A 22,283-nucleotide genomic window follows, 5' to 3' on the forward strand; every position below is an offset into this window, starting at 1 on the left:
CCCCCCCCCCACCCCCCCCCCCCCCCACCCCCCCCCCCCCCCACCCCCCCCCCCCCCCACCCCCCCCCCCCCCCACCCCCCCCCCCCCCCACCCCCCCCCCCCCCCACCCCCCCCCCCCCCCACCCCCCCCCCCCCCCACCCCCCCCCCCCCCCACCCCCCCCCCCCCCCACCCCCCCCCCCCCCCACCCCCCCCCCCCCCCACCCCCCCCCCCCCCCACCCCCCCCCCCCCCCACCCCCCCCCCCCCCCACCCCCCCCCCCCCCCACCCCCCCCCCCCCCCACCCCCCCCCCCCCCCACCCCCCCCCCCCCCCACCCCCCCCCCCCCCCACCCCCCCCCCCCCCCACCCCCCCCCCCCCCCACCCCCCCCCCCCCCCACCCCCCCCCCCCCCCACCCCCCCCCCCCCCCACCCCCCCCCCCCCCCACCCCCCCCCCCCCCCACCCCCCCCCCCCCCCACCCCCCCCCCCCCCCACCCCCCCCCCCCCCCACCCCCCCCCCCCCCCACCCCCCCCCCCCCCCACCCCCCCCCCCCCCCACCCCCCCCCCCCCCCACCCCCCCCCCCCCCCACCCCCCCCCCCCCCCACCCCCCCCCCCCCCCACCCCCCCCCCCCCCCACCCCCCCCCCCCCCCACCCCCCCCCCCCCCCACCCCCCCCCCCCCCCACCCCCCCCCCCCCCCACCCCCCCCCCCCCCCACCCCCCCCCCCCCCCACCCCCCCCCCCCCCCACCCCCCCCCCCCCCCACCCCCCCCCCCCCCCACCCCCCCCCCCCCCCACCCCCCCCCCCCCCCACCCCCCCCCCCCCCCACCCCCCCCCCCCCCCACCCCCCCCCCCCCCCACCCCCCCCCCCCCCCACCCCCCCCCCCCCCCACCCCCCCCCCCCCCCACCCCCCCCCCCCCCCACCCCCCCCCCCCCCCACCCCCCCCCCCCCCCACCCCCCCCCCCCCCCACCCCCCCCCCCCCCCACCCCCCCCCCCCCCCACCCCCCCCCCCCCCCACCCCCCCCCCCCCCCACCCCCCCCCCCCCCCACCCCCCCCCCCCCCCACCCCCCCCCCCCCCCACCCCCCCCCCCCCCCACCCCCCCCCCCCCCCACCCCCCCCCCCCCCCACCCCCCCCCCCCCCCACCCCCCCCCCCCCCCACCCCCCCCCCCCCCCACCCCCCCCCCCCCCCACCCCCCCCCCCCCCCACCCCCCCCCCCCCCCACCCCCCCCCCCCCCCACCCCCCCCCCCCCCCACCCCCCCCCCCCCCCACCCCCCCCCCCCCCCACCCCCCCCCCCCCCCACCCCCCCCCCCCCCCACCCCCCCCCCCCCCCACCCCCCCCCCCCCCCACCCCCCCCCCCCCCCACCCCCCCCCCCCCCCACCCCCCCCCCCCCCCACCCCCCCCCCCCCCCACCCCCCCCCCCCCCCACCCCCCCCCCCCCCCACCCCCCCCCCCCCCCACCCCCCCCCCCCCCCACCCCCCCCCCCCCCCACCCCCCCCCCCCCCCACCCCCCCCCCCCCCCACCCCCCCCCCCCCCCACCCCCCCCCCCCCCCACCCCCCCCCCCCCCCACCCCCCCCCCCCCCCACCCCCCCCCCCCCCCACCCCCCCCCCCCCCCACCCCCCCCCCCCCCCACCCCCCCCCCCCCCCACCCCCCCCCCCCCCCACCCCCCCCCCCCCCCACCCCCCCCCCCCCCCACCCCCCCCCCCCCCCACCCCCCCCCCCCCCCACCCCCCCCCCCCCCCACCCCCCCCCCCCCCCACCCCCCCCCCCCCCCACCCCCCCCCCCCCCCACCCCCCCCCCCCCCCACCCCCCCCCCCCCCCACCCCCCCCCCCCCCCACCCCCCCCCCCCCCCACCCCCCCCCCCCCCCACCCCCCCCCCCCCCCACCCCCCCCCCCCCCCACCCCCCCCCCCCCCCACCCCCCCCCCCCCCCACCCCCCCCCCCCCCCACCCCCCCCCCCCCCCACCCCCCCCCCCCCCCACCCCCCCCCCCCCCCACCCCCCCCCCCCCCCACCCCCCCCCCCCCCCACCCCCCCCCCCCCCCACCCCCCCCCCCCCCCACCCCCCCCCCCCCCCACCCCCCCCCCCCCCCACCCCCCCCCCCCCCCACCCCCCCCCCCCCCCACCCCCCCCCCCCCCCACCCCCCCCCCCCCCCACCCCCCCCCCCCCCCACCCCCCCCCCCCCCCACCCCCCCCCCCCCCCACCCCCCCCCCCCCCCACCCCCCCCCCCCCCCACCCCCCCCCCCCCCCACCCCCCCCCCCCCCCACCCCCCCCCCCCCCCACCCCCCCCCCCCCCCACCCCCCCCCCCCCCCACCCCCCCCCCCCCCCACCCCCCCCCCCCCCCACCCCCCCCCCCCCCCACCCCCCCCCCCCCCCACCCCCCCCCCCCCCCACCCCCCCCCCCCCCCACCCCCCCCCCCCCCCACCCCCCCCCCCCCCCACCCCCCCCCCCCCCCACCCCCCCCCCCCCCCACCCCCCCCCCCCCCCACCCCCCCCCCCCCCCACCCCCCCCCCCCCCCACCCCCCCCCCCCCCCACCCCCCCCCCCCCCCACCCCCCCCCCCCCCCACCCCCCCCCCCCCCCACCCCCCCCCCCCCCCACCCCCCCCCCCCCCCACCCCCCCCCCCCCCCACCCCCCCCCCCCCCCACCCCCCCCCCCCCCCACCCCCCCCCCCCCCCACCCCCCCCCCCCCCCACCCCCCCCCCCCCCCACCCCCCCCCCCCCCCACCCCCCCCCCCCCCCACCCCCCCCCCCCCCCACCCCCCCCCCCCCCCACCCCCCCCCCCCCCCACCCCCCCCCCCCCCCACCCCCCCCCCCCCCCACCCCCCCCCCCCCCCACCCCCCCCCCCCCCCACCCCCCCCCCCCCCCACCCCCCCCCCCCCCCACCCCCCCCCCCCCCCACCCCCCCCCCCCCCCACCCCCCCCCCCCCCCACCCCCCCCCCCCCCCACCCCCCCCCCCCCCCACCCCCCCCCCCCCCCACCCCCCCCCCCCCCCACCCCCCCCCCCCCCCACCCCCCCCCCCCCCCACCCCCCCCCCCCCCCACCCCCCCCCCCCCCCACCCCCCCCCCCCCCCACCCCCCCCCCCCCCCACCCCCCCCCCCCCCCACCCCCCCCCCCCCCCACCCCCCCCCCCCCCCACCCCCCCCCCCCCCCACCCCCCCCCCCCCCCACCCCCCCCCCCCCCCACCCCCCCCCCCCCCCACCCCCCCCCCCCCCCACCCCCCCCCCCCCCCACCCCCCCCCCCCCCCACCCCCCCCCCCCCCCACCCCCCCCCCCCCCCACCCCCCCCCCCCCCCACCCCCCCCCCCCCCCACCCCCCCCCCCCCCCACCCCCCCCCCCCCCCACCCCCCCCCCCCCCCACCCCCCCCCCCCCCCACCCCCCCCCCCCCCCACCCCCCCCCCCCCCCACCCCCCCCCCCCCCCACCCCCCCCCCCCCCCACCCCCCCCCCCCCCCACCCCCCCCCCCCCCCACCCCCCCCCCCCCCCACCCCCCCCCCCCCCCACCCCCCCCCCCCCCCACCCCCCCCCCCCCCCACCCCCCCCCCCCCCCACCCCCCCCCCCCCCCACCCCCCCCCCCCCCCACCCCCCCCCCCCCCCACCCCCCCCCCCCCCCACCCCCCCCCCCCCCCACCCCCCCCCCCCCCCACCCCCCCCCCCCCCCACCCCCCCCCCCCCCCACCCCCCCCCCCCCCCACCCCCCCCCCCCCCCACCCCCCCCCCCCCCCACCCCCCCCCCCCCCCACCCCCCCCCCCCCCCACCCCCCCCCCCCCCCACCCCCCCCCCCCCCCACCCCCCCCCCCCCCCACCCCCCCCCCCCCCCACCCCCCCCCCCCCCCACCCCCCCCCCCCCCCACCCCCCCCCCCCCCCACCCCCCCCCCCCCCCACCCCCCCCCCCCCCCACCCCCCCCCCCCCCCACCCCCCCCCCCCCCCACCCCCCCCCCCCCCCACCCCCCCCCCCCCCCACCCCCCCCCCCCCCCACCCCCCCCCCCCCCCACCCCCCCCCCCCCCCACCCCCCCCCCCCCCCACCCCCCCCCCCCCCCACCCCCCCCCCCCCCCACCCCCCCCCCCCCCCACCCCCCCCCCCCCCCACCCCCCCCCCCCCCCACCCCCCCCCCCCCCCACCCCCCCCCCCCCCCACCCCCCCCCCCCCCCACCCCCCCCCCCCCCCACCCCCCCCCCCCCCCACCCCCCCCCCCCCCCACCCCCCCCCCCCCCCACCCCCCCCCCCCCCCACCCCCCCCCCCCCCCACCCCCCCCCCCCCCCACCCCCCCCCCCCCCCACCCCCCCCCCCCCCCACCCCCCCCCCCCCCCACCCCCCCCCCCCCCCACCCCCCCCCCCCCCCACCCCCCCCCCCCCCCACCCCCCCCCCCCCCCACCCCCCCCCCCCCCCACCCCCCCCCCCCCCCACCCCCCCCCCCCCCCACCCCCCCCCCCCCCCACCCCCCCCCCCCCCCACCCCCCCCCCCCCCCACCCCCCCCCCCCCCCACCCCCCCCCCCCCCCACCCCCCCCCCCCCCCACCCCCCCCCCCCCCCACCCCCCCCCCCCCCCACCCCCCCCCCCCCCCACCCCCCCCCCCCCCCACCCCCCCCCCCCCCCACCCCCCCCCCCCCCCACCCCCCCCCCCCCCCACCCCCCCCCCCCCCCACCCCCCCCCCCCCCCACCCCCCCCCCCCCCCACCCCCCCCCCCCCCCACCCCCCCCCCCCCCCACCCCCCCCCCCCCCCACCCCCCCCCCCCCCCACCCCCCCCCCCCCCCACCCCCCCCCCCCCCCACCCCCCCCCCCCCCCACCCCCCCCCCCCCCCACCCCCCCCCCCCCCCACCCCCCCCCCCCCCCACCCCCCCCCCCCCCCACCCCCCCCCCCCCCCACCCCCCCCCCCCCCCACCCCCCCCCCCCCCCACCCCCCCCCCCCCCCACCCCCCCCCCCCCCCACCCCCCCCCCCCCCCACCCCCCCCCCCCCCCACCCCCCCCCCCCCCCACCCCCCCCCCCCCCCACCCCCCCCCCCCCCCACCCCCCCCCCCCCCCACCCCCCCCCCCCCCCACCCCCCCCCCCCCCCACCCCCCCCCCCCCCCACCCCCCCCCCCCCCCACCCCCCCCCCCCCCCACCCCCCCCCCCCCCCACCCCCCCCCCCCCCCACCCCCCCCCCCCCCCACCCCCCCCCCCCCCCACCCCCCCCCCCCCCCACCCCCCCCCCCCCCCACCCCCCCCCCCCCCCACCCCCCCCCCCCCCCACCCCCCCCCCCCCCCACCCCCCCCCCCCCCCACCCCCCCCCCCCCCCACCCCCCCCCCCCCCCACCCCCCCCCCCCCCCACCCCCCCCCCCCCCCACCCCCCCCCCCCCCCACCCCCCCCCCCCCCCACCCCCCCCCCCCCCCACCCCCCCCCCCCCCCACCCCCCCCCCCCCCCACCCCCCCCCCCCCCCACCCCCCCCCCCCCCCACCCCCCCCCCCCCCCACCCCCCCCCCCCCCCACCCCCCCCCCCCCCCACCCCCCCCCCCCCCCACCCCCCCCCCCCCCCACCCCCCCCCCCCCCCACCCCCCCCCCCCCCCACCCCCCCCCCCCCCCACCCCCCCCCCCCCCCACCCCCCCCCCCCCCCACCCCCCCCCCCCCCCACCCCCCCCCCCCCCCACCCCCCCCCCCCCCCACCCCCCCCCCCCCCCACCCCCCCCCCCCCCCACCCCCCCCCCCCCCCACCCCCCCCCCCCCCCACCCCCCCCCCCCCCCACCCCCCCCCCCCCCCACCCCCCCCCCCCCCCACCCCCCCCCCCCCCCACCCCCCCCCCCCCCCACCCCCCCCCCCCCCCACCCCCCCCCCCCCCCACCCCCCCCCCCCCCCACCCCCCCCCCCCCCCACCCCCCCCCCCCCCCACCCCCCCCCCCCCCCACCCCCCCCCCCCCCCACCCCCCCCCCCCCCCACCCCCCCCCCCCCCCACCCCCCCCCCCCCCCACCCCCCCCCCCCCCCACCCCCCCCCCCCCCCACCCCCCCCCCCCCCCACCCCCCCCCCCCCCCACCCCCCCCCCCCCCCACCCCCCCCCCCCCCCACCCCCCCCCCCCCCCACCCCCCCCCCCCCCCACCCCCCCCCCCCCCCACCCCCCCCCCCCCCCACCCCCCCCCCCCCCCACCCCCCCCCCCCCCCACCCCCCCCCCCCCCCACCCCCCCCCCCCCCCACCCCCCCCCCCCCCCACCCCCCCCCCCCCCCACCCCCCCCCCCCCCCACCCCCCCCCCCCCCCACCCCCCCCCCCCCCCACCCCCCCCCCCCCCCACCCCCCCCCCCCCCCACCCCCCCCCCCCCCCACCCCCCCCCCCCCCCACCCCCCCCCCCCCCCACCCCCCCCCCCCCCCACCCCCCCCCCCCCCCACCCCCCCCCCCCCCCACCCCCCCCCCCCCCCACCCCCCCCCCCCCCCACCCCCCCCCCCCCCCACCCCCCCCCCCCCCCACCCCCCCCCCCCCCCACCCCCCCCCCCCCCCACCCCCCCCCCCCCCCACCCCCCCCCCCCCCCACCCCCCCCCCCCCCCACCCCCCCCCCCCCCCACCCCCCCCCCCCCCCACCCCCCCCCCCCCCCACCCCCCCCCCCCCCCACCCCCCCCCCCCCCCACCCCCCCCCCCCCCCACCCCCCCCCCCCCCCACCCCCCCCCCCCCCCACCCCCCCCCCCCCCCACCCCCCCCCCCCCCCACCCCCCCCCCCCCCCACCCCCCCCCCCCCCCACCCCCCCCCCCCCCCACCCCCCCCCCCCCCCACCCCCCCCCCCCCCCACCCCCCCCCCCCCCCACCCCCCCCCCCCCCCACCCCCCCCCCCCCCCACCCCCCCCCCCCCCCACCCCCCCCCCCCCCCACCCCCCCCCCCCCCCACCCCCCCCCCCCCCCACCCCCCCCCCCCCCCACCCCCCCCCCCCCCCACCCCCCCCCCCCCCCACCCCCCCCCCCCCCCACCCCCCCCCCCCCCCACCCCCCCCCCCCCCCACCCCCCCCCCCCCCCACCCCCCCCCCCCCCCACCCCCCCCCCCCCCCACCCCCCCCCCCCCCCACCCCCCCCCCCCCCCACCCCCCCCCCCCCCCACCCCCCCCCCCCCCCACCCCCCCCCCCCCCCACCCCCCCCCCCCCCCACCCCCCCCCCCCCCCACCCCCCCCCCCCCCCACCCCCCCCCCCCCCCACCCCCCCCCCCCCCCACCCCCCCCCCCCCCCACCCCCCCCCCCCCCCACCCCCCCCCCCCCCCACCCCCCCCCCCCCCCACCCCCCCCCCCCCCCACCCCCCCCCCCCCCCACCCCCCCCCCCCCCCACCCCCCCCCCCCCCCACCCCCCCCCCCCCCCACCCCCCCCCCCCCCCACCCCCCCCCCCCCCCACCCCCCCCCCCCCCCACCCCCCCCCCCCCCCACCCCCCCCCCCCCCCACCCCCCCCCCCCCCCACCCCCCCCCCCCCCCACCCCCCCCCCCCCCCACCCCCCCCCCCCCCCACCCCCCCCCCCCCCCACCCCCCCCCCCCCCCACCCCCCCCCCCCCCCACCCCCCCCCCCCCCCACCCCCCCCCCCCCCCACCCCCCCCCCCCCCCACCCCCCCCCCCCCCCACCCCCCCCCCCCCCCACCCCCCCCCCCCCCCACCCCCCCCCCCCCCCACCCCCCCCCCCCCCCACCCCCCCCCCCCCCCACCCCCCCCCCCCCCCACCCCCCCCCCCCCCCACCCCCCCCCCCCCCCACCCCCCCCCCCCCCCACCCCCCAAATTGTAGTCCATAACATCTGGAGTGCCAAAGGTTCGCCACCACTGGTCTACTCTGACTGGCAGCTGCTCTCCAGGGTCTAGAGCAGAGGTCTTTTCCCCAACCACCTGTTACCTGGAGGCGCTGGGGATCGAACCCAGGGCTTTCTGCAGGCCAAACAGGTGCCCTTCCACTGAGTCCCGGCCCCTTCTCTCCCCTCCCCTGCCCACACACTCCTCACAAGCCTTGCCAGAAGAAGCAACAAATGCCAGGATATGCCCTAGAATAGCTGCTTCTATAGCGGGCACATTCTTTACACAAGGGGTGGGTGCGGCCCAGCAACCCACAACATATTTGTCTACGAGACCCTCTGCACGTGCGCCCGTGCATTCAAGGCAGAGTGGAAGCCCCCACCCTTTTCCCAGCCTCCCACCGGTGTCATGAAAACAGGTGATTCTCTGATTTGAAAATAAACACAGTCTGGTTTGCAAAACCTTGGCTAGGGGGGCCCAACACTAAGGAGCAGCAGTGGCGTAGTGGTTAAGAGCAGGTGCATTCTAATCTGGAGGAACCGGGTTTGATTCCCAGCTCTGCCACCTGAGCTGTGGAGGCTTATCTGGGGAATTCAGACTAGCCTGTGCACTCCCACACACTATAAGCTAAAGCAGGGGTGGCCGGTCTATGGTGCCCCAGTTGTTCATGGACTACAATTCCGATCAGCCAATTAGCCATGCTGGCAGGGGCTGATGGGAATTGTAGTCCATGAACATCTGGGGTGCCATGGGCTGGCCACCCCTGAGCTAGAGAATAATATGGTCCTGTGTGCCATTTCATATTTCTTTTATTTCTCTTTGAAAAGTTCTTGAAATTGGATGAGCCTTTTGATTTTGAAGCATCACGGAAACAAACATGTGGGCACTTGAATCAGCAGTGGCGTAGCGGTTAAGAGCAGGTGTACTCTAATCTGTCCAGGAACCGGGTTTGATTCCCCGCTCTGCCACCTGAGCTGTGGAGGCTTATCTGGGGAATTCAGATTAGCTTGTGCGCTCCCACACACGCCAGCTGGGTGACCTTGGGCTAGTCACAGCTTCTCGGAGCTCTCTCAGCCCTACCCACCTCACAGGGGGTTTGTTGTGGGGTGGGGAGGGAAAGGAGATTGTCAGCCCCTTTAAGTCTCCTGCAGGAGAGAAAGGGGGAATAGAAATCCAAACTCCTCCTCCTCCTCCTCCTCTTCTTCTTCTTCTTCTTCTTCTTCTTCTTCTAGAATGCAGGTGCATTCTAATCTGGAGGAACCGGGTTTGATTCCCAGCTCTGCCGCCTGAGCTGTGGAGGCTTATCTGGGGAACTAGATTAGCTTGTGCACTCCCACACATGCCAGCTGGGTGACTTTGGGCTAGTCACAGTTCTTCGGAGCTCTCTCAGCCCCACCCACCTCACAGGGGGTTTGTTGTGAGGGGGGAAGGGCAAGGAGATTGTCAGCCCCATTGAGTCTCCTGCAGGAGAGAAAGGGGGGATATAAATCCAAACTCCTACTCCTACTCCTCTTCCTCTTCTTCCTCTTCTTCCTCCTCTTCTTCTTCCTCTTCTTCTTCCTCCTCCTCTTCCTCTTCTTCCTCTTCTTCTTCTTCCTCCTCCTCCTCCTCTTCCTCTTCTACTTCCTCCTCTTCTTCTTCTTCCTCTTCTTCTTCCTCCTCCTCCTCCTCCTCTTCTTCCTCTTCTTCCTCTTCTTCTTCGGTGCCACTCCCGTTCATTCAGCTGGGCCACTGAGAGAGCACATGCCACAGCCAGCCACACGTGCCACGTGCGTTCCAGCAGACTCCAGTTTCTCCTCCTCTGACTTGGCCACGGACTCTGGGGCACCGGCCAGATGCCGCGCTGTGGTCCCCCGGCTCTTTGAGGCCTGGGCTACGGCCCGCCCAGCGCCTAATCCCCGGCAGACAGAGCAGCTCCGTCCCCAAAGACGGGCAGCTGAGCAGAGGAGACACAAAGGGCCATTATGCCGCCCGGTCGGTCGGCTTCCCAAGAATGACCCCGGCCAGCCGGCAGGCCTGCATTCGTCTATTTATTGCCAGCCCTCCCTGCTTCCATCCGGGCAGAGCCTGGAGACAGCCACGGGTTGGGAGGGGAATAGGGTGCCCCCCCCCCCCACACACACACAGCCCAGCTGCGCCAGGATGACTGAAGCTATTTTCGATCTCGGCTCTTGTACTCTCTCATGCGCTGTCTGAGTACAAAGTTCTGCCTCGTGCCAAATGGCAGGATGGACCGACCGACCGACCGACCGGTTTCACTTCCTGTTTCTCACTTCCAATTACTGTTAACACAAAAAGTTGCTTTCTTCCAACACAGTCTAAACTGGAAGACATCGACCGTGTTTCCCCGAAAATAAGACAGTGTCTTATATTAATTTTTGCTCCCAAAGATGCGCTATGTCTTATTTTCAGGGGAAGTCTTATTTTCCTGTGTTCTGTTCGTTGGGATCCATGCTTCCAAACAAAAACTTTGCTACGTCTTACTTTTGGGGGATGCCTTATATTTCGCACTTTAGCAAAACCTCTACGACGTCTTATTTTCAGGGGATGTCTTGTTTTGGGGAAAACAGGGTATTTAATTTATTTATATCCCGGTTTTCTCCCTGGTGGGGACCCAAAGTAGCAGACACCACTCTCCATTTTATCGGCACACCAACCCTGTGAGGAAGGCCAGGCTGAGAGTAACTGGCCCAAGATCACCCAAGAAGAAGAACAGTTTGGATTCATATCCCCCCCCCCTTTCTCTCCTGTAAGGAGGCTCAAAGGGGCTGACAAACTCTTTTCCCTTCCCAACCCACCACAACAAACACCTTGTGAGGTAGGTGGGGCTGAGAGAGCTCCGAAGAACTGTGACTAGCCCACGGTCACCCAGCTGGCGTGTGTTGGAGTGCACAAGCTAATCTAGTTCCCCAGATAAGCCTCCGCAGCTCAAGTGGCAGAGCGGGGAATCAAACCCGGTTCTCCAGATAGAGTGCGCCTGCTCTTAACCACTATACCATGCTATTTTCATGGCACCAGCAGGAATCTGAACCTGGGCCTTGCAGATACTAGGCACTCTTCACCACTTCACTATACCAGCTAGTACTGGTGCCCCTCCCAACTATCTGATCCCACCCCAATGTGGCCACGACACCGGGCTCTCCTCCCAGCTCTTCCATGGGGCTGCTGCCCTCCTTCTGGGTGCCACCCCCTTCCGCCCTTCTTTCCTAGATGTAGAGAGCCCGAGGGCCTGACACTTCTCGGGCAGAATGGGAAAAAGAGACCGCGAGCAAAGGCACCTGAGTGCCACGGCCAGCCAAACAAATACAAACCACAAACTACACTATCTTGTCGAAGAAGAAGGAGGAGGAGGAGGAGGAGGAGGAGGAGTTTGGATTTATATCCCCCCTTTCTCTCCTGCAGGAGACTCAAAGGGGCTGACAATCTCCTTGCCCTTCCCCCCTCACAACAAACACCCTGTGAGGTGGGTGGGGCTGAGAGAGCTCCGAAAAGCTGTGACTAGCCCAAGGTCACCCAGCTGGCGTGTGTGGGAGTGCACAGGCTAATCTGAATTCCCCAGATAAGCCTCCACAGCTCAGGCGGCAGAGCGGGGAAGACTCGGTCTCTGATGCTCCGGAGGCAGAGGCGTACCGGGAGACGATGGCACCTGCGGCAACGCCTCCTCAAGCGCCCCCCACAGCCCACTTACCTCAGTCGGCAGAGAAGGGCGGTGGTGGTCCCGGGCGGCCTGGTGGGGCAGGGCCGAGGGGCAGCTGGGGGGCCCACAGCAAGCTCCCGCCCTGGCTGCTCCTTTAGCTGTCAGAGGGCGGTCCACCAGACTGCCCGGGGCCACCCTCTCCCTTCTCTGACTGATGGAGCAGCCAGGCAGGGTGTCTGCCGTGGGCCCATTGGATGCCCCTCGGCCTGGCCCCACCAGGCAGCTGGTAGAGGAGGGTGGTGGGAGTTTGGCAGGGCTGGGGGTGCCTCTCCACGGGAGAGGGGTGGGGGCGATTTTGCGCCCCCCGCGTGATCTAATGGGTGGCACCTGGGTCGACCCCCCCATGTTCCTCTGGCAGATACGCCACTGTCTGGAGGACAGGAATTGTCAAGCGTCAGGAGAAACGTGCTAGCAGCGAGGACAGCTCAGTAATGGGGCTGGTTTTCTGGAGAGGAGGTCTTCCTTCAAGCAGAGGACGGTCAGTCCTGGATTTCTGGTGCTGAGCAAATTGGACCTGGGGACAGATCGGCAGCAGTGGCGTAGGAGGTTAAGAGCTCGTGTATCTAATCTGGAGGAACCGGGTTTGATTCCCCACTCTGCCGCCTGAGCTGTGGAGGCTTATCTGGGGAATTCAGATTAGCCTGTGAACTCCCACACACGCCAGCTGGGTGACCTTGGGCTAGTCACAGCTTCTCGGAGCTCTCTCAGCCCCACCCACCTCGCAGGGTGTTTGTTGTGAGGGGGGAAGGGCAAGGAGATTGTCAGCCCCTTTGAGTCTCCTGCAGGAGAAAAAGGGGGGATATAAATCCAAACTCTTCTTCTTCTTCTTGTATTCCTAGCACAGGCTCACACGGTGTCCGGGGACAAGCCGCCTCGCCCGGCCTCGGCTTCTCATCTGCACGAGGGGTGTCCCAGCAACCCTCTGCCTCTACAGGGCTGATGAGAAACCAAAAGAAAGGAAAGGCGGGAGCACATTTTGACACCCAACCTTCTACTGCAAGCACAACTGCCGGCCCAGACACGCACAGGTAATTACTATAACCCCGAGACAAAAGAGTTCCATGGAAATTAGGAAACAGCCGCAAAACTCAAGTGTGGAGGAGGCCGTCTTTTCTTCTCCTGGTGGTAGGAAGGTGCCGCCAAGGACTCAAGGCAAGAGACGTTCAAAATGGTTTGCGATTGCTTGCCTCTGTGGGAAGACCCTCGTCTTCTATCCAAGCATTAAACAGGGTTAACCCCGCTTAGCTTCTGAGATCTGGTTACAGCAGGCGGCAGGAAGCAAAGAAGAAGATGATTTTGGATTTATACCCCACCTTTCTCTCCTGCAAGGAGACTCAAGGTGGATACAAGCTCCTTCCTCTCCCCACAACAGACACCTTGTGAGGCAGGTGGGGCTGAGAGAGTCCTGAGAGAACTGTGACTAGACCCAGAAGAAGAAGAAGAAGAAGAAGAAGAAGAAGAAGAAGAAGAAGAAGAAGAAGAAGAAGAAGAAGAAGAAGAAGAAGAAGAAGAAGAAGAAGAAGAAGAAGAAGAAGAAGAAGAAGAAGAAGAAGAAGGAGAAGAAGAAGAAGAAGAAGAAGAAGAAGAAGAAGAAGAAGAAGAAGAAGAAGAAGAAGAAGAAGAAGAAGAAGAAGAAGAAGAAGAAGAAGAAGAAGAAGAAGAAGAAGAAGAAGAAGAAGAAGAAGAGAGTTTTTATCTGACACCAAGAAGGAGGAGGAGGAGGGGGGGATGATGATGATGATGATGATGATGATGATGATGATGATGATGATGATGATGATGATGATGATGATGATTTTGGATTAATACCCCACCTTTCTCTCCTATAAGGAGACTCAAGGTGGCTGGCAAGCTCCTTTCCCTTCCTCTCCCCACAACAGACACCCTGTGAGGCAGGTGGGGCTGAGAGAGTCCTGAGAATAGAATAGAATGAATAGAATAGAATAGAGAGAACTGTGACCAGACCCAGCAGGAATGTAGGAGTGCGGAAACACATCTGGTTCACCAGATAAGCCTACACTGCTCATGTGGAGGAGAGGGGAATCAAACCTGGTTCACCAGATAAGCCTCTGCCACTCACCCGATTCTCTAGATTAGAATCCACCTGCTCTAAACCACTATGCTACGCTGGCTCGTTTGCCTTTGCCTGACTCTGGACTTCCTTCGTTGTCTCCCATCCAAGAACTAACCAGGACCGACCCTGCTTAGCTTCCGAGATTTGATGAGAGATCAGGCTAGCTTGGCCATCCACTTCCTACCCCTGACCCCAAAACTAAGCTTCACCGCTGGACAGAGGAGACCTCAGGCCAAGATCATAGAAAGATCATAGAAATGAAAAGACCCCTCTGTGCCTCCGGAACCCAGACCCTGCCACTCCCAAACAGTGAGGGACGCTCTGCACATGCTCCAATCCCTGTGGTGTGGTGGAGTCTCATAAGAACATAAGGACAAGCCAGCTGGATCAGACCAGAGTCCATCTAGTCCAGCTCTCTGCTACTCGCAGTGGCCCTCCGGTTGTCTTTCCTGGTACTGCGCGAGGTTTCCTGGTACTTAGCACTTTGTGCATTGCAAGCTTAAGCTCCAAGAAAGAGCTCTCTGCCCCGGCCCTCCCTCGCAGGGAGGTTCACGCGCACCCGTGCTTCTTGCAGGGAGCCGACCCAGCGCGGCCTTTCTTCCTCTTGCCAAGTTATTTATAGTTCAGAGGGCGGGTTTGTTTTCCCATCTGCCTCGGGGGGGCGGGAGCACGCGCCGCGCACACACACTCCTTGCGCCGCCAGCTAGCCCAGCCTGTGACTCAGGGATGGCACCCGGGCAGGAGGGTGCCAGGGCCAGCTGGCACTAGAGAGGGGGGGGCCTGTCTCGAGGGCACGGAGAGCCTCCATGGCAGATCCTCTCTTTGGAGAGCAGCAGCCGGCCAGACCGGATTTCTTCGCTGTGTGCAAATGGGGGTGCCGTTGGGGGTACATCCTCACGCCCCCAACCTCCAGCATTCCATGAAGAAGAAGAAGAAGAAGAAGAAGAAGAAGAAGAAGAAGAAGAAGAAGAAGAAGAAGAAGAAGAAGAAGAAGAAGAAGAAGAAGAAGAAGAAGAAGAAGAAGAAGAGGAGGAGGAGGAGGAGGAGGAGGAGGAGGAGGAGGAGGAGGAGTTTGGATTTATATCCCCCCTTTCCCTCCTGCAGAAGACTCAAAGGGGCTGACAATCTCCTTGCCCTTCCCCCCTCACAACAAACACCCTGTGAGGTAGGTGGGGCTGAGAGAGCTCCGAGAAGCTGTGACTAGCCCAAGGTCACCCAGCTGGCGTGTGTGGGAGTGCCCAGGCTAATCTGAATTCCCCAGATGAGCCTCCACAGCTCAGGCGGCAGAGCGGGGAATCAAACCCGGTTCCTCCAGATTAGATACACGAGCTCTTAGCCTCCTACGCCACTGCTGCTCCTTAAGTTGCTCGGTCTCCTGGAACGCCCTGCTCACAAAGGTCTCCAGGAAGGCAATGAGCTCAGCCCCCCCCCCCCCCCCCAGATACATATCCAGGCTGATTACAGGGGAGGTTGTGGGAGGGGCTGATGCCCAAACTTTTACGAAGAACTTGGAACCCCAATTTTTATCCCCTGCTTGCTCTGCCTGCCTCCAGCACACTAGTATTTTGGGCTGTACCCCCGTATTTTGGGCTGTACTCACTGCCACAGGATGAGGGATCCCAGCACTAAAGCACGCGCGGGCCGTCACCAAACTATTCTCCCCAAAACTGTAAGCAAATTCATGGGTAGAACTAGAACAGGGGTCTGCAACCTGCGGCTCTCCAGATGTCCATGGACTACAATTCCCATCAGCCCCTGCCAGCATGGCCAATTTGTAGTCCATGAACATCTGGAGAGCCGCAGGTTGCAAACCCCTTAACTATTTGTGCCCCCAGATCTTCACAGCCACCTCCTCTGATGTGCTCCCGCCCCCTATATTTCCCTAATGTACTATGCATGCCCATATTTCAGGAGCAGCAGTGGCGTAGGAGGTTAAGAGCTCGTGTATCTAATCTGGAGGAACCGGGTTTGATTCCCAGCTCTGCCGCCTGAGCTGTGGAGGCTTCTCTGGGGGATTCAGGTTAGCCTGGGCACTCCCACACACGCCAGCTGGGTGACCTGGGGCTAGTCACAGCTTCTCGGAGCTCTCTCAGCCCCACCCACCTCACAGGGTGTTTGTTGTGAGGGGGGAAGGGCAAGGAGATTGTCAGCCCCTTTGAGTCTCCTGCAGGAGAGAAAGGGGGGATATAAATCCAAACTACTACTCCTCCTCCTCCTCTTCCTCCTCCTCCTCCTCCTCCTTCCTCTTCTTCATGCACTTTGCATACTCTCACAGCCGTGGAGAGGAACCAGCCTCCAGTATCTGGCACCCTGCGTATGGCAGATCCCTAAAATAATGTTCTGGCTGTTTTGGAGACTCAAAAACTCCTGGCAGAGAAGCTGCGTTTGGAACGAGAGCCGGGCATGTCCCCACCGGCCTTTAAGTGCTGATTTTCCCCTGGGACGAAGAGTACAAAAACATCATATCTAAACGGCAGCTCGATCTCGCTTCCCTGGAGGGATTTGGCGTTCCGACCGTTTCAGATGCCTTCTGCAAGAGAACGCCCCTTTGCCCTCCAGATTGATTAAAATGGAGCACAGAGCTTCCGTATTTCCATATACAAACTTTCATGTAGCTCATAAGAGGGGACCTGATAGCCATGTTTAGATATTTGAAGGAATGTCGTGTTGGTGAGGGAGCAAGTTTGTTTTCTGCAGGAGCAGCAGTGGCGTAGGAGGTTAAGAGCTCGTGTATCTAATCTGGAGGAACTGGGTTTCTGAGTCCCCGCTCTGCAGCCTGAGCTGTGGGAGGCTTCTCTAGGGGAATTCAGATTAGCCTGTGGCCACTCCCACACACGCCTAGCCAGTGACCCTGGGCTAGTCACAGCTTCTCGGAGCTCTCTCAGCCCCACCTACCTCACAGGGTGTTTGTTGTGAGGGGGGAAGGGCAAGGAGATTGTCAGCCCCTTTGAGTCTCCTGCAGGAGAGAAAGGGGGGATATAAATCCAAACTCTTCGTCTTCTCCTGCAGCGGAGACTAGGACCAGGAGAAATGGGTTCAAGGTGCAGGAAAAGAGAATCCACCTAAACCTCAGGAAGAACTTCCAGACAGTCTGGGCTGTTCGACAGTGGAATTCACTACCTCGGGGGGGGGGGGGTGGAGTCTCCTTCTTTGGAGGTTTTTAAAGAGAGGCTGGAAGGCCATCTGTCCGGAGCGCTTTGATTGTATGTTCCTGCATGTCAGGGGTTGGACTTGATGGCCCTTGGGGGTCTCTTCCAACTTCATCAGTCTATGATTCTATGAACCGAAGAGTTATTTTCATATCGCCAAGTGTACACAAAAGAGTTAAATCAGGATAACTTATTTGAAATACTGGCTCTGGTGGCTTTTCCGGGCTGTGTGGCCGTGGTCTGGTGGATCTTGTTCCTAACGTTTCACCTGCATCTGTGGCTGGCATCTTCAGAGATGTATCACAGAGGTGTATCACAGAGGGAAGTCTGTTATACACTGTGTATTCACTGTGTATACACTGTGGACACACCGTGGACACAGTGTACACACACTGTGTTACACACAGACGCAGGCGAAACGTTAGGAACAAGATCCACCAGACCACGGCCACACAGCCCGGAAAGCCCACCAGAACCAGTTGGCCATGAAAGCCTCCGACAATACATTATTTGAAATAGTTGCTCCCTACCACCCCATCTACTGTAAGGGTTACACATCTCCACCAGATCTGCAAGAGATAACCCCCGAGAGAGTCCTGCTCTCTAAGGGTTCTCTCAAGTCAGAGAAAGTTTATGACTGCCATGGACATAGCTGCAGCCTACAGCTAAATCTCTGCAAGAGATAACCGTCTGGACATGGCTTGTGCAAGAGACCCCAAGAACACACATTACAGCATTCTAGAGATGCACCATAAGGTCTGTCGGCAGGACATCTCAAAAAGGACATCGAAGAGATAGAAAAAGTGCAGAGAAGGGCAAGAAGGGTGATTGAGGGACTGGAGCACCTTCCTTATGAGGAGAGGCTGCAGCGTTTGGGACTCTTTAGTTTGGAGAGGAGACGTCTGAGGGGGGATATGATTGAAGTCTATAAAATTATGCATGGGGTAGAAAATGTCGACCATAGGTATATTTTTCTCTTTCTCTCAAATTCTTTGTATGTTGTAGGAACCAGGGGGGCATCCATTGAAAATGCTGGGGGGAAGAATTAGGACTAATAAAAGGAAACGCTTCTTCACGCAACGTGTGGTTGGTGTTTGGAATATGCTGCCACAGGAGGTGGTGATGGCCACTCACCTGGATAGCTTTAAAAGGGGCTTGGACAGATTGATGGAGGAGAAGTCGATCTCTGGCTACCAATCTTGATCCTCTTTGATCTGAGGTTGCAAATGCCTTAGCAGACCAGGTGCTCGGGAGCAGCAGCAGCAGCAGCAAAAGGCCATTGCTTTCACATCTCCCCCCATGCTTCTCAAACTGCCTATATTGTCTGGTGTTTACTTGAAGTACTCTGTGTGGAGTGCAGCCTTAGTTTTAATTGTCCTAGGACAATTAAACTAGGACAAAGAGGCTTAGAGACGGCTTCTACTCTAGAGCTGTGGCTATGCTAAACTCTGCGGCTTCGTGTTGATGTGTTTGGGGCTGTGTAGGGATGGGTGGAGCAAGGGGAAAGTGAGGATGGGGTATGAGTCTGAAATTCGTGTACCCTCGCGAATGCTGTCAGAATTTCATGCGTGTACCGACAATACAATGCTTATGCTTAATTGGCTGTTGAGGATTTTCCCACACGCTTGGCTGTGGTCTGGTAGCTTTTGCCCCTAATGTTAACGACCAAAGCCACAAAGTCCAGAAAACCCACAACAGTCCATTGATCTGGGCATGAAAGCCTTCGACAATGCATTTAATTTTACTTATTCAACTGTGCTTTATGAATTGTCAAAGGCTTTCACAGCCAGAATAACTAGGGCGTTGTGGGTTTTCCGGGTTGTATGCCTGCATTCTAGTAGCATTTTCTCCTGATGTTTCGCCTGCATCTGTGGCTGGCATCTTCAGATGCCAGACACAGATGCAGGTGAAAGATCAGGAGAAAATGCTACTGGAACACGGCCATACAACCCGGAAAACCCACAACAGTATTGTGCTTTATCCTGCTATAAGTAGATCGGACTATAATAATATTTGGAAGAGAGAAAAGGGAAAGAAATGGTCTTCACATTGCCTTAGAGGCAATTCCAGACCCAGAGATTTTGCCACTACGCAAGTGGGACTGGGCTGGTTTAAGGAGAAGAGCAAGAAAATTGGATGGGGGGGGGGGATTGGAAGAAGGATAAGCCCGTCCGTCCCCCCCGCCTCGCCATGGGCCTCTGAGGAGCTGCCAAAGAGTCAGCCGCCGGTCCACTCCGTGGGAGGCGTGGGCAAGAATCCGGCCGCTCAAAAACAGCCTGTTCTCCTTGTAGGACAAAGGCTCCGGGGCTTCGCACGGGCACATTTTCCATGACTCCGAGGGCAGAGGGTGGAACGCGCCCGCATTGGTAAAGCAAGAGGGAAACGGCTCCTGAAGTTAGCTACTGGGATGTCCTCGCAACACCCACAAGGCCGAGGAGGAGGAGGACGCCATTCTCCCAGCCCAGAACGAGAAAGTTGCTCCTGGAATTTTTGCATGCAAAAAGGGTGGTTTTAAAATAAACCCCCCCAGTTGAAGGTACGAAGGGATTCCTTCTGCAGGGTCACTGCCCCAGGAACCCTCTCCACGCAGCCCTCCCCGGCCGCTAGCTTTCTGAGCAACAGCAAACAGAAAAAAACGAAACCACAGCTATGTCCCCCCGTTGCAAAATGAGCAACGCAGCACGAGTCACGTTGGCTGGCTTCAGCCTGCGTCTGCTGGCCGAGGAGCCGAAAAATAATCTGTATCATTTGTGCCTCAATAACAACATCGCATGCGGCAGCACCCGGCCCATGTTGACTCAGACTGACGTCCCACTGAGTCAGTCGTTCCCGAAGCGCGGCCGCAGGAGAAATCAAGTCCCCCGTTCACATGAGTGGCAATTTGCTGCAACCCTGCACGATTCCCGCTCCAGGTTTACCTCCTTGCAGTTTCCACTGTGGGTGTGAACCAGTGGTGGGATTCATAAGAACATAAGAACTAGCCTGCTGTGTCAAACCAGAGTCCATCTAGTCCAGCTTTCTGCTACTCACAGTGGCCCACCAGGTGCCTTTGGGAGCTCACATGCAGGAGGTGAAAGCAAGGGCCTTCTGCTGCTGCTGCTCCTGAGCACCTGGTCTGCTAAGGCATTTGCAATCTGAGATCAAGGAGGATCAAGACTGGTAGCCATAGATCGACTTCTCCTCCATAAATCTGTCCAAGCCCCTTTTAAAGCTATCCAGGTGAGTGGCCATCACCACCTCCTGTGGCAGCATATTCCAAACACCAATCCCATGTTGCGTGAAGAAGTGTTTCCTTTTATTAGTCCTAATTCTTCCCCCCAGCATTTTCAATGAATGCCCCCTGGTTCTAGTATTGTGAGAAAGAGAGAAAACTATTCAAATGATTTAACAACCAGTACTGGTGGTGGGGTCGATATAATTTCACCACTGGTTGTTTAAACGCACCATTTTAACAACCGGTTCTGCCGAAGCGGTGCGAACCGGCTGAATCCCACCACTGGTATGAACAGATCTTTCAATCAGACCGAGCTAACCATCTTCGGAAAGCGCTGGCTACGTTTCAGATGAGTCACACTCAGAACGGCAACTCATGAAGAAACATTGAAGTGGTTCTGCTATGGGTGGGTCATTCCTACACCTTCATACTATAAATACCATTCTTTTTTTAGGGGAACAGTGTAGGGCGCCTTCCATTCCAATTCCGAAAATCACATAAGAACATAAGAACGAGCCTGCTGGATCAGACCAGAGTCCATCTAGTCCAGCACTCTGCTACTCGCAGTGGCCCACCAGGTGCCTTTGGGAGCTCACGTGCAGGATGTGAAAGCAATGGCCTTCTGCTGCTGCTGCTGCTGCTCCCAAGCACCTGGTCTGCTCAGGCATTTGCAATTGAGATCAAGGAGGATCAAGATTGGTAGCCAGAGATTGACTTCTCCTCCATAAATCTGTCCAAGCCCTTTTGAAAGCTATCCAGGTTAGTGGCCATCCACCTCCTGTGGCAGCATATTCCAAACACCAATCACACGTGCATGAAGAAGTGTTTCCTTTTATTAGTCCTAATTCTTCACCCCAGCATTTTCAATCACGTACTTCACTTGTCTTACTCCTGTGTTATTTCTTTAACAGGACTTATGCCCTAGAGCATAGGTGTCAAACTCACGGCCCTCCAAATGTTATGGACTACAGTTCCCATCATTCCCTGCCAGCATGATGCTGACAGGGGATGATGGGAACTGTAGTCCATAACATCTGGAGGGCCACGAGTTTGACATCTGTGCCCTAGAGCGTATGTGGCCACAACCTGTCCTTTCCATTATGTTAATTTTGTCTAAAACTATTTATGTATTGATTAATCGGCTTATATCTGGTCCTCCCCCGTAGGGCTCGGGACGGCGAACAATCGTGCTGTAAACAACAAACATCAATCAGCATAATCACATCTGCAAACATTGATGAACACAGCGTCACAAAATGGCAAAAGCATGAATAAGGAAGGCACAACTGCGTGAAATGTAACAGCGTAAACAGCAAGCATCAATAATCATAACATTACGCATGGCAAAAACATCGATAAGCCCAGAATAACAACATAATAATGACATCATTAGCAAACAAAACACATCAATAATCATACCATAAGTATCCCCCTCCTAACCAGGAGCAGCAGTGGTGTAGGAGGTTAAGAGCTCGTGTATCTAATCTGGAGGAACTGGGTTTGATTCCCAGCTCTGCCGCCTGAGCTGTGGAGGCTTCTCTGGGGAATTCAGATTAGCTTGTGCCTCCGACACATGCCAGCTGGGTGACCTTGGGCTAGTCACAGCTTCTCGGAGCTCTCTCAGCCCCACCCACCTCACAGGGTGTCTGTTGTGAGGGGGGAAGGGCAAGGAGATTGTCAGCCCCTTTGAGTCTCCTACAGGAGAGAAAGGGGGGATATAAATCCAAACTCTTCTTCTTCTTCTTCTTCTTCTAACCAGACCCTCCAATTTTACCAGGAGCAAACAGGCAGAGGTGTTAATAATCCACAAGTGTTTGAAGATGGAAAACAACTCATTTATGGCTACCCCGAATGGGTTTCAAGGCAAGCGCTGGTCTTCTAAGGACTTTCTTGCAGAGGTGTATCTCCAAGGGGACCGGGGGGTGCGCAAACGCACCAATGTACAATGAAGACTGCAGGGGTGTGGCAAGGGCACTCAGGGGGCGTGGAAGGGGCGTTCCGGGGTGGGACGGGGTGCTTTCCCCCCTTGCTTTCTTGGTGGTCTTCCATCCAAGGATGAACCAGGCCCCTGCTTAGCTTCCAATCGGGCTCACCTGGGCCAACTAGGCGAAGGGCATTCACATGCGATCGGGCCCAACAGTCCTAGTTTGCCGAGCCCTGTGCAGAGAGACGGTTCATAACAGGGCCAGTTTTGAAGGATGGTTTTTAAAAAGGCACGAGACACGAAGCCATGTCTATGAATAAACTCCGACTAAAATAAAGCCATATTTATCAGTAACCACAAAATAAATGCCTTCCACAAAAAATGGCTTGGAGCTGGTTTTAAGGCTTGGACGTTGGCAAGAGGTCCACAGCTGGCGTTGCTTAAAAGCCACAC

At 66.5% G+C, this 22,283-nt stretch overlaps 1 protein-coding gene across 1 annotated transcript in view; it reads right to left on the minus strand.

The window, feature by feature from the left end:
* INPPL1 (inositol polyphosphate phosphatase like 1) overlaps window positions 1-19,015 on the minus strand; it is an 87,777-nt gene extending 68,762 nt beyond the window's left edge. The window contains exons 1-3 of the mRNA XM_048493096.1: window positions 18,882-19,015; window positions 11,403-11,692; window positions 9,535-9,708 (exon numbers count right to left, since the gene is read on the minus strand). Coding sequence (XP_048349053.1) covers window positions 9,535-9,708; window positions 11,403-11,692; window positions 18,882-19,015 — 598 coding nt within the window. The remainder of the gene's footprint in view (window positions 1-9,534; window positions 9,709-11,402; window positions 11,693-18,881) is intronic.
* Window positions 19,016-22,283: the final 3,268 nt, after the last annotated feature.

This window comes from Sphaerodactylus townsendi, linkage group LG04, assembly GCF_021028975.2.
Source record: "Sphaerodactylus townsendi isolate TG3544 linkage group LG04, MPM_Stown_v2.3, whole genome shotgun sequence".
Taxonomy (NCBI): Eukaryota; Metazoa; Chordata; class Lepidosauria; order Squamata; family Sphaerodactylidae; genus Sphaerodactylus; species Sphaerodactylus townsendi.